Source organism: Pseudonaja textilis, chromosome 4 (assembly GCF_049901715.1).
Source record: "Pseudonaja textilis isolate UNSWEBS1 chromosome 4, rPseTex1.2, whole genome shotgun sequence".
Lineage (NCBI taxonomy): Eukaryota > Metazoa > Chordata > Lepidosauria > Squamata > Elapidae > Pseudonaja > Pseudonaja textilis.
Genome location: NC_141993.1, coordinates 46,897,549 through 46,909,797, shown reverse-complemented (window position 1 = coordinate 46,909,797; position 12,249 = coordinate 46,897,549). Strand labels below are relative to the sequence as shown.

General features: G+C 39.7%; 1 protein-coding gene across 7 annotated transcripts in view; it reads right to left on the bottom strand.

Moving 5' to 3' along the window:
• SH3PXD2A (SH3 and PX domains 2A) overlaps positions 1-12,249 on the bottom strand; it is a 227,394-nt gene that overhangs the window by 93,332 nt on the left and 121,813 nt on the right. For 6 of the 7 annotated variants that reach the window (XM_026704720.2, XM_026704719.2, XM_087932795.1 and 3 more), the window contains one exon: positions 11,802-11,830. In XM_026704720.2, the coding sequence (XP_026560505.1) occupies positions 11,802-11,830 (29 nt within the window). Of the gene's footprint in view, positions 1-11,801; positions 12,234-12,249 lie in introns of those variants that run through there. The other variant, XM_026704721.2, reaches the window with a different exon arrangement.

Below are 12,249 nucleotides of genomic sequence, written 5' to 3'. Positions count from 1 at the left end.
ATGGTACTTCAGAACTGAACATATGAACTGCAAAATGGGGAGAGGGAAACAAGAAAAAATATCTCAGGAATGTCTCATTTTTCTTTTTCCAGAAGTACCATCTTTCCAGACTGTAATTTAAGAGAAGGGTTGCACACTCTTCGCATAAATAAGGTATATTCTGCATTATTAAAATTGCTTTTCAGGCATATCATTCCTTCATGGTAAACAGAGCCTCCTAGGAAATTAAGGTTGAAAATTACCACAGATATGTTTTTGTAAAACATAATATATTTGCCCCTAATCCTCCAGAGGAGGGGAAGGGGACCCACCTGATCTTATTTAAGACACCAGGCATCTATAGGATTATTTTGTTTTGTCTGGGGGAGGCTAGTCTAGATCTGGGGAAGGCTGGTTTAGGGAGCCAAGACAGACTACAACCCCCAGCTACCTACCCCCCTACCTACCCCTCTTCATATGGCTGCTATATTAAGACAACACACATTCAAATTTCAAGGAGCTGTAACACCACTATTTTAAAGGTCTAAGTGCTACAGCTGTATGCTGCAGAGTCTGGATAACTTCACTGCCATCAATAACATTTACAACTATGCAGGCTAGAAGGAAAATGCAGGAACTTTGGCAAGAATTAAATGTCTGCTAAGGGGGAGGGGGTGGAGGCAGGAGAGACGTTGGCTTATAACCAGACAGTATCACTTAGCTGATTGGAGTCTTTGCAAATATACCTTACTAATATATAGATTGCTAAGATACCACATTCTTGGCTGGGCCAACAAAATCCAGCTTCTTAGGCTGTTATTTAATAAAGTATGCATGTGCTTATTTCTGTTCTGGCAGCTGCACTGGTCAATCTGATCATGTGCAGCATTTTGCTTCCCAAATTTCCACTAGCTGAAGGACAGTTTTCCCCTAATTTAAACTAGTCCAATTCCCTTTTAGAGTGTAGTTAAGAAGCGTCTGTTCTCACAGAGGGGCCATCCTTGTATTTCTACAAAAATAATCTTCCAAGCACATCTTGTCTGAGAGGTAAGCTGGTATAAGAACCATCTGACAAATCCCATCATTCCAGTTTACCAATTGGAAGTGACATTTATAAAGGCCCCTGAAAAATCTCTCTTTAAAACAAAAACAAAAAACACCCTAAGAGTTGGCCATGACTTCTGGAATAGTAATTTGCCTCCTTAGGATCTCAAAGTCTTTTCTTTTTTTGAGGAAATGAAAGATTATCAATGCATTTGATTTATTAAAATGTTAATCAAGCACAGGACGGAACCAATGAATATTGCGAACTACGTCAATTCACCTATTGAAGTTATTCTTCTACATATTCACTCCACAGCCAATTAGGACTGGTGAGGGATCCAAACAAAGGTTTTGCAATGTCGTTCTTCTTAAGAAATTGGACCCTAACACTTTAATTGAGACCAGATTTCAAAGAGGAGAGTTTATACATTTTTTAGTGAGGACAGATGAAATACAGTTTTGCAAGCACCCTCTCCTTTGTTCCAATTGTATATCCTACCTTTTTAAAGGCCTACAAGAAAATTGCATCAATCATTATTCAGAAAGTCTCCTGGGGACTCCATATTTAGGCAACATTAATATTTATTATTGCATTTCAGAGTTAACACGCTCCTCCTTGGAATAAGATGAAGCATCCTGTCTTGAAGCTATTATTAAACTGCCTGCAAACTATGGAGCATTTGTCTAAACTTAACTAGTGAAGTTGGAAGCTCCTTGGCAAAGAAAAACTTTAGCAGGATTTGAACAGTTCACAACAGTACTGTGAAGAGTTAGTTGGCATTAGCGGAATTGCCAGTAAGGTCTGAACCTTGCAAAAATCATATCATGCACTGACAGTTCATAAAAATAAATTAAGATTTTCAAATGATGCAAGCCAGATTTAAGAAAAATCACACAGAAAGGAAAATATTTCAGAAGAGAAGACTTCCAAAAAGAATTTCAGCTGTCAGATCTTTGCAGAAAGCACATACCTTCTTCCAATCCACCCCAATCCTGCCTTCCAGCATGCTGCACTGCAGTCATTTCAAATGAAGCTGAGATTTCTCAGAGAAGTGCACAAAGCAAAAAGATCACTTTTGTTTAATTTCTTCTAATTTGTTCTGGTGTTTTACTCTACTGTTGACTGCAGTGGTTTCAATTTACATGGCTGCTCTTCACTTTATCTGGAAACAAAAAAACCCCACTATATTCTAGGAAGCAACAACTGAAGCAGCCACACAATGCAAGGTATGAGTACAGGTTCAAAGTATTAGTCCTAAATGAGTCCCTCTGATTAATCATATCACCCAGGAGGCTCCTAACCTATATAGTACAGATAATCCTTGATTTATGACCAGTCGATCATTCAAAGTTACAATGGACTTTCCCAAGGTGGCTAATGACCTGGATTCAAAGTTCTGAGGGTTGCTCCCCCACTCCCCGCCATGTTATTATATTTTAGGCACTCACAACTATCCCATATATGGTCATTTTCAGTATACCATGATCATGTGACTATATTTTTGTCTGAAACCAACATTTACTTCTGGTTTCCAGCAAAAAATGCTCAATGCAGACCAAGAGTTCACCTAACAACTGTCATGTTCACTTAATGTCTGTTGCATAAAAACATAATAAAATTGGTCTTGGTCATGTGGAGACCTGCTTAATAACCAGCATGATTTATGATGCAAATTCTGGATTCAATTATGGTTGTAAGTCAAGGACTACCTGTAGGGTTGTCAGTGCTTCAAAAATGGTTCAGAAGAAATGCTTCAGAACTTTCAGCAGCTAATTCACTTCTCCGGCTTTCATTAAAACAATCCAATTTTTTTCCAGGCTTTCATATTGGCCTGAAAAAAAACATATGCCTACTTTATGAATTGAATTATATTTTATGAATTGATTCCTTGAAGCAGCAGCAATATTTTTCAGGACCTTTGGTAGCCTGAAATGTGACAGGCTGCTTTAATATTTCACAGAGATGCTACATTCAGAAGTCTAAAGTATTTCTTCTGAACATTTGAAGTATTATAGTTAGACAGCATTTTTCCAATTTACAGACCAGTTTAGAGTTCATAAACAGTCATTCTCACTTGTGAACAGAAGCTTTCTGAAAAACTCTTAACCTATAAAAGTAACCTACTCCATCCCTCCCTCCCTCCCTCCATGTATATAAAATACATATTTGATATGTATCCTCCTCCTGATCCAGTTTAAGCTTTTGCTTTCTTGAAGGAACTATATGTGAAGGATGTTTTCAGTTGGATCCTTTTTTCACATCCCATCCCCTTACTGTTCAAAACAAACACAGGTGTACCAGTTTATGTATATGTAAATGAGGAAGAGAAATTCCAGCTGTTTTACTGCCTACACCAGGGGTGTCAAACTGGTGGCACTTGGGCCAGATGTGTCATGTGCAGGCCACGTATACCCCAGCTCCACGAAGGAAAAAAATGTTGCAAAACATCACGTGATGCCAACATAACACCGTAGGTTTGACACTTGTGGCCTAAACCAGTGGTCGCCAACTGGTGGGCCGTGGTCCACAAGTGGGCTGTGAAAAATTTTGGGTGGGCCGCAGAGAAATGTCCCCAATGCACCCCCCAAAGTAATTAATCCAGGTGGGAACACAAGGCTGCACCTCCCAAATGGCCTGCCCCCCCGCTGGCCCCCACCCTTTGGCCGAGCACAAACATGCAAAAAGCAGCACAGCCCTCACTGGCCAGGATGAGGTAACAGTGCTGTTGCAGCAAGAGGGGGCTGGCAGCACAGGCGGACTGAAGTGGCAATGGAGATGGCTGGAAGGTGTAGGAGCACCGCGCTATTTGCATTTGCACGGCACTCCCACACCCTCCAGCTTGCCTCTCCTGGCCTGGGCTCTTCCTCAATGGCCACGGGCTTTAGGGATGGCCCAGAACAGGAAAAGTACTGGCTGGTGGTGATGGGAGGGGGCAGAGTAAGCAAGTCTGTGCTCACTATCCAGTTCAGAGGTCCGGAATGGGGTGGCGGGGATGTCAATTTTCTCATCCCTGTTGGCGGTCTGTTCTGCTGCCCACCCCACGGCCCCAGCCATCGCTGTCAGGGAAAGCACAGGAAAAGCAAGCAGAAACTTAGCTCTCACTGGGGTGAAAGAGCTGAGGTCAAGGAAGGCACAGACAAGAGAAGACGGAAGCTGCCATCTTTGAAAAGTGCCACTTTCTGTTGCCTATGCCTTCTGATCTCCGCTCTTTTGCCCAAGCGAGAGCTATGTTTCTGATCTCTTTCTTTTCCTGGGGGGGAAGGCAGCAGAGATGTCAGGGCTGCTCTCCCCCCTCAGCAAGCCAGGCCTGGAGAAACGTGAAGAATTGCGGGCGAGCCCCGGAGAAATGCGTGTTGGAAATGACAACACATGTTTTCAGCACTCACTCCTCTGTCCTGAAGTAGGATTGAGTGGGGGGAAGGGAGGAGAGGGAAGGGGAGGAGGGAAGGAGAAGCCTGGCTGGCTTTCCTTTGGCATGGGGCTGGGGGAGACCAAATGCCCAGACCAAAAAAGCACCAAGGAAGACAGGCTCTTAATAACCAAACAGGCAAGAGCTCCAGCTTTTTGGGGTTCAATACCCCCCTTCAGCCTCCACATAGAGAGGGACCCTTCTCTGCTTGGAAGCAGCGGGAGCTTAGCCTCAGGGAGTCCTTTTCTTATGTGGAGGCCAAAGGGGAGGGGTGCTAACTGGTTATTAGAAGCCCATCTTCCTTGGTGCTTCCAGCCTGGTTCTCCTTCCCTCCCCCAACTCTAGGCAGCCACATCTGGCTTGGGGAGGTATGAGATGACAGGAGACCAGATTGGGGGGGGGTCTGCTTTTCTTCCGTTTGAGGGGGAGCTGGTTCCTCCTCGTCTTCCCAGCCTCCAGGCCCCATGTGGCTTCTTTTGACTCCCCAAAGCATTAAATCCTCTTTCTCCCCCAAGGATGAGAGAGGCCCCTCCTTTCCCTTTGCTCTGTCCCATAGTTATGATTAAGCATTTATGATTTTGTTATAATTAAATAAGCATTTTATATATATATATATATATATATATATATATATATATATATATATATATATATATATATATATATATATATATATATGGATCTTTGGTTGTTCGGGTTTTCTCCCGCGTAAGATTCAAGTATATAGGCAACGTTTGATGAAGTCTCATTCATCATCTTCAGGCTTTTGTCTCCCGCTCTGTGCTTCTCAGAGTAATGGAGATTGCAGCTGCTTCCTCCTTTTAACTGCCAGTGGGGTGGGACTTGATTGGGTGGGGGCTTGGCTGTGTTCTGATTGGGTGGGGGTGTGTTCTCATTGGTAGGGGTTTGGCTGTGTACTGATTGGTTGGGGGTTAGCCGTGTTCTGATTGGTTGGAGGCGTGTTCTGTTCAGGTGGGGGCTTGGTTGTGCTCAGGTTAGTCTTAGTTGCTGGGGATTTGAGCTGGAGAGTTGTGATCTTGCTGTTTGGCTTCTAGTTCGTGGTCCTGCTGCATCTTCATAGTGGGTGTCGGTTTGCTTCATGTATGGCTCAGAGGGGTTTGAAGTGGGTAGTGATGCAGCTGCAGTGCAGTTTCTGGTCCATGGTCGTTTCTCATTTTCTGAATGGGTGGGAGTCTGTTTTCTACATGGAAATGTGGTGGTGGCATCTTGTGTGGCTCTCATGGGTGTGGGTCCGGTGTCCTTTTTCATGTTAGGTACTCGTCTGTTCATGAGGGCGGGTTTCCAAATGGCTGGAAGGCGGGAGGTGTCATCTCGTTTGTTCATGCTGTGTGGGCGTTTTTCTATCTCTATGGCTTCTCTGATTATTCTGCTGTTGAAGTGTTCGGTTTTGGCGATAGTTCTGGTATTTTTAAAATCAATTTCATGTCCTGTGGCTTTGAGGTGTTGGACCAGGGAAGAGGTCGTTTCTTCTTTTTGATTGAGTTCTTATGTTCTTCAATGCGTGCACTTATTCTTCTGTTAGTTTGTCCAATGTATGTGGTAGGGCAGGCAGTGCAGGGGATTTCGTATACTCCTTGGTTTTCTAATTCGATTTTGTCTTTGGGGTTTCTTAGGATGGTGGATATTTTTCTGTTTGTGCAGAATGCTGTTTTGATGTTGTGTTTTTGGAGGATCTTGCTAATTTTGTCTGTAGTGCCTTTTATATATGGGAGGAGGGCTTTGCCGTTTTCTTGTTCTCTGTCTTGGATTTTGGTTGGGGTTTCTTTTTGGATTAGGTGGGTAATCTTCTTTCTTTGGAATCCATTGGCTGTAAGTACGTTGGTGAGAGTGTGTAGTTCGGTTTTTGGTGTTGTTCATCGGCTAAGCATTTTGTTCTGGAGATGAGTGTCTTGGCTACGGAATTGATCTGTGCTGGGTGGTGGTGTGAGAGTGCATGTAGATAGCGGTTAGTATGTGTTTTCTTCTGGTAGATGGTGTGTCCTAGGGAGCCATTGGATCTTTTGTATACCAAGACATCTAGGAAGGAAGTTGATTGTTGGCTTCTGTTTCCATGGTGAATTGTATTTTGGGGTGTAGGCTGTTGAGGTATGTGAGGAAGTTGTTCAGTTTTTCTTTCCCGTGTGGCCAGATTATGAAGGTGTCATCTACGTATCTGAGCCAGAGTTTGGGTTTGTGGTCGTATTTTTCTAGAGCTTGTGTTTCAAAGTGTTCCATGTAGAGGTTTGCGATGACAGGTGAGAGGGTGATCCCATGGGTGCTCCTTCTATTTGTTTGTATTTTTGTCCATTGTAGGTGAAGTAAGTATTGGATAGGCAGTGGTTGGTTAGATCTAGGATGTGCTTGGGGGTTGTATTTGTTTTGGATGGCTGTCAAGGCTTCTTTTATTGGCACTTGGGTGAAGAGGGATATGACATCGAAGCTTACTAGTAGGTCGCTAGGTTGTAAGTTTTGTTTCTTTATGATCTCGATGAACTGGAATGAGTTTCTTACGTGTGAGTTGATGGATTCTGCATAGGGTTGTAGTTGTTTGGCGAGAAATTTGGCCAGGTTTTGTAGAGGTGAGCCTATGGAGCTGACTATTGGTCTGAGTGGGGTTCCTTCTTTGTGTATTTTGGGAGACCATAAAGCTTGGGGCATCTGGATGATTTTTCTCTGGGTATGATTCCTTGCTGGATTTCTTCACTGATGGGGAGGCTTTTATTTTGGATTTGGTAGTTTTTCTAGGTAGGTGGTGGGGTCTGTCTTTAGGGGTTTGTATGTGGGGTCTTGGAGTAGGTTGGTTAACTTGGTTTGGTAGTCAGATGTGTTCATTACCACTGTCGCGTTGCCCTTGTCTGCTGGTAGGATTATTATGCTGGTGTCTTCTTTCAGGTTAAGTAGTGCAGTTTGTTCTTCTTTGGATAAGTTGCTTTTGGGTGGTTTGGTAGTGCAGAGGATGTTGGTGATTTCGAGTCTGATTTTGTTAGCATCATCAGGGTTGGTTTTGGTCAGGCTGGTTTCAACTCCGCATATGATGGTTTCTGTGGGGATGTGTTTGGGAGCGACAGCAAAGTTGAATCCTTTTGAAAGGATCTTGGTTTCAGCTTCAGTGAGGATCTTGTCTGAGATGTTGTGCACTGTTTGTTTCATGTGTGGCTGTGAGGGGGGAGGAGTTGGTATATATGTGTGTGTGTGTGTGTGTGTGTGTTTTCTGAGGTTCTCGCGGGTATTAGTATGTGGATCTTTGGTTATTCGGGTTTTCTCCCGCGTAAGATTGGAAGTATCTAGGCAACGTTTCGATGAAGTCTCATTCATCATCTTCAGGCTTCTGTCTTTGGCTCTGTGCTTCTCAGAGTGATGTTGATATATATATATCTCATCATATATATATCACATCATTTTATATATATATATATATATATATATATATATATATATATATATGTATGTATGTATATGTATATATATATATATATATATATATATATGTATATATATAATTATTTTTAAATATTAAAATTATATTTAATATAAAAGTAACATTTTTATATTAAATATACTATCTTTTTTTTAAAAAAAAATCATATTAGTGGTCCTTGGGATTTAAAAATATGAGTTTGGTGGTCCCTGAGGTCCAAAAGGCTGGTGACCCTGACCTAGACCAAAGCAGAAGCAGGTAACTTTTTGTTGGCAAGGACCACATTTAACCTTTTTTTTTGTCCAAATTTTTGTACATATGTGTGCAAATACGGTTTCAAATGACATGGTGGCAGCCATATGTGGATCAAACTACTAATATTATTTTCCTGTTATGTATGTGCATCCATCCATTTCCTTCAATAGAGGAAAGGAAAGATGAAAGATATAAAAACAGTATTAAAAAAGCATTGCTCAATAGCAGAATAAATTTTTAAAAGATGAAATGAATCTCAAGGAGGCAGATCAAGACTCAAGTATACTGAGACTAGATTTTATAGATTAGACTCCATGAAATTCCTAGTCTCCTGCAGATGATATGCCACTACAAAGAAAAAAGCCTATGAAACTTTTACAATACAGATAAGAAAAATAAAGAATTAGGCAATTTTGAGCATATTCTCTTCTCAATGTGAATTTCAATGTAGCTATACACTGAAAGATATATATTCTGTTGTACATGCAAACATCTCCTTTCATCACTATAATCCAAAAATTACATGGCTGCTTCGAGTTTGTTGGGAAAAATGAATTCACAACCTTTGCTACTAGCACACCATTACATAATACCATAACGTCTAGTAGGGTGAGGGAAGCAGAGATGATGCATTAATATAACATCATGTGAAAATATTACTTAAAACTCTATTAATCAAGTTCCTACTGCTGGATCATCCATGAAAACTCCCAATAGCTTTACCTATCCTGGTGATCTCCAACTGAGTCCTATTGGCGAGAACCATTGAAAATGGAGGGAAAAAAAGATAATGTACAATGTGTGATCTCAGATGTTTTACAAGAAGTAGATCTGCATTAGAATCTCTGAATTGTTTCACTTAGGGTTTCTTTAGCAAGGAAGGAACATAGAAAAGAATCATTAACTAGTTTGAGACATCAGTCTATAATTCTAAGGTTTTTGTTTAAATCTTAAATTGAATTTGGACAAAATAGATAATTTATAGCTAACTCTCATTTTTTTTGTTTCTGGAAAGATAAGAGACTAAGCTACCAAAAGTAGGTTGCTGTGGCTTTTAAATGTCATCAGTATTTCTAAAAGTATTTCAGATTTTTCCATCTTCTAATGATATCTTTGGCTCTGTTAGACCACCATTTGTTTTTTTCTAAAATAAAACTCAATGTCTTTTTTAAAGTGTTGGCTAGCCATACATTGCAAATTGTAGGAAAACCAACCACACCAACCATTGTTGGCTATGGTCTGTTGTGCCACCTGTTTATTTTTGCCACCGATATACAAGTTGCTGTCCCATTGTTACTGCCAGATTGTAATATAACACATTTTATGGCTTAACCATAGCTTATTGGATAAATCATAATTTGTTATGCATATATATACCATACTAAACCATAAAATCCAATCTACAAGCCCTCACAATCATACAACTCATTAAGCTTTAAAAGCATGGTATGATCCCTCATGGAAAAAAGAACTTAGATGGATTTTGTTTTTATAGAAAGGTAGGTAATTCTCATTATGTGATCATTTTATACTGCACTGAATTTTAAGTATGGCACAGAAAGTTTTGGGATTAAATAAAGAAGCAACTCGGGTCTGTATTTGCCATGAAGAGGTTCTTCTCACTGTGTCCTGAATAAATCACTTTGTGACATGCATTTCAGGGTTAAATACTGTTTTTGGTTCTTGCATAAGCATCTATATGACTGCTTCAAGATTTCTAGGAAAAGAAAAAATCCAATTTCAACAGTTAGGTTTATACCACATGGTAAACTACAAATAGTGTGATTTGAGCCACATTTGAACTTAGCTTCTATGATTCATGCTTGATATAGGCTAATCAAACTCAGAGAACTAGATTACTTGAACCACAATTGAATTAATCCTGAAAGCTATAAGAACACATCAGATAAAGTGATTTACTGCCCTTTCATATTCAAATGATATACTTAATTGGATCAGAAGGATGCATGTTTTGCTCTTGAGATGTAAATCTAATCAAGTTGGCTAAAAAAGAACACTCCCTGGAGTCTTAAAGACTAAGACAATGCTTCCTCAATCATATGATACAAACTATTTTTCAGGATTACATTATCTGCCTCTTTCTGAGGCAAAGTGATAGAGTGGCTCCCAAATGGGCCTTCTGTAAATATTTCTCTACTATGCCCATTTCTTTCCCTATGGCATAAGAGGGACAATTAAAAAATAAGCTCCAACATTATTTATCAGCTTATGATTATATTTCTGATTTATTTATTTACTCCACTTTGGGGAAAGCCAATTTCATAGCTTCCTTGAGGTTGAGAGAACTCGGAAAACAATAATTTCCCACTGACAAAGCCATCCATAGTTATATCTTGTTGATCACTGCACAAGGAAAAGTCAAATGAATTCTGGGGAATGAATAACTGGGTTGTCTCAACATAAGTATGAGTTATATGAGGTGTATATAAATTATAACAAGCCATGCCCCCAAAATATAAGCAAGCATTTATATCTAAGCTCCAGTTTGGATTTTGTCTCTACTTATGAGTGCACTCAATATAACTCAAAATCAAATTACATTATTATTCTGATACATGTGTGAATGCAGTCTATGGGAGAAATCTATTAGTACACATTTCTCTATGGTTGAATTTCTAAATTAAGCTGCATCTGCGATTTGCTGTCTGCCATGTAGCTATTTAAAAAGAAAATTCCAAAGCAGAATTTACTTCACACATAATCTTGGCAGAGGCATCAGGAATAACTATATTTGCAAATGGACTATACATATTATTCAGAAAGAAATCCCAATAATTCAGTATGGCCTCCTCAGAAACAAGTTTTGTATGGTGACTCCCTATAAGAAGGTTAGATTCCCTATAAGGATGTAACAGCAATACTCAACTGCTTAGCTATGTCTTCTCATCCTTTTTACAACTGCATAGCTATTTCTCCCAATCGTATTGGTTCTCTAAAGTATGTAAAGACATATGAAGCATTCTTGGTTTCTCCACGGATCCCTTAAACAAATCAAGTTCAATCTTTAAATTGGAGTAGGATCAATCAATCTAATCAACATATTTCAAGTGTCACAATAGAATAACTAATAATTATTATGGTTATCATTATAAGAAGACAAACATTTAGGGGGTGTGGTGGTTCTGGTTTGTTTGCCAAAAATTATTTAGCTGCATATTATTAATTAACCTCTGCAGTGCTTTAGTACCTACTTCAAAACTCAATTGTGTCAGGATATTTTGGCCCAGTTCTGTTCAGAAAAGAAGAATACCTGATAGTAGCACGTGAACTTGTTTCATTCAGTTAATAAATCCACAGCAAACTATTTCAATTTGTAGGGTTGGGCCAGGATATATGAGCTTTGGGAGAGAAGATTAGATTATCTTGCTTTCAAACAAGAGTCTAGTGTAAGCAAATTTACAACATGCAAAGTCAAATATCAAACAATTCTTTGATGAATTAGCTGAAGTATAATATGCTTTATACAATACAATATCAGTTCAATAAGTTGGAAATAGGGAGATTTATATATGGAACAGGAAACATCTATTTAACTACAAATTTTAGTAACTCCTTTCCCCAATGCAGCAAGTCCATTTCAAACAGCATTTTTTTTTGAAAAAACAGCTTGATTATATCCCACTTCCCATTCAAAAACAAATAATTTATGTGTAAAATAAAATAGGCTCTCCTACCTGATTTCCTTTTTGAGGATCCATAATCCCTGAAAAAAAGGCAACAACAGATAGACATGGTTAGATTCTGGAGCATAGGGAGGAAAAAGGTGAGATCCCAGGCTCCTATCGGCTTATTCAGAGATACATTGTGGTATCCTGTTTTAAATTGGAGCTGGGGACCATAAGGCATTGACACACTTAAACAGCCGCGATATAGTTTCCTAGATCAGCAGCAGCAGCTGCTGGCGCTCTTGCAGCAATTGAGTATAAGAAAGCCCATGTGATCTATCTATCAGAGAGACCAGACCATCCAGGCAAAGGAAGGGGGAGAGAGAGGATATAAATTCTTTCTTCTCTTTAAATCAAGCTGTTCTAAAATTCTGGTAGAGCTGTTGCCGATTCTTAACTCCTTATTGTTCTCCTCTGACTCAGAGACACAAGCCTGCTGGCTATTCTCTGTGAAGTT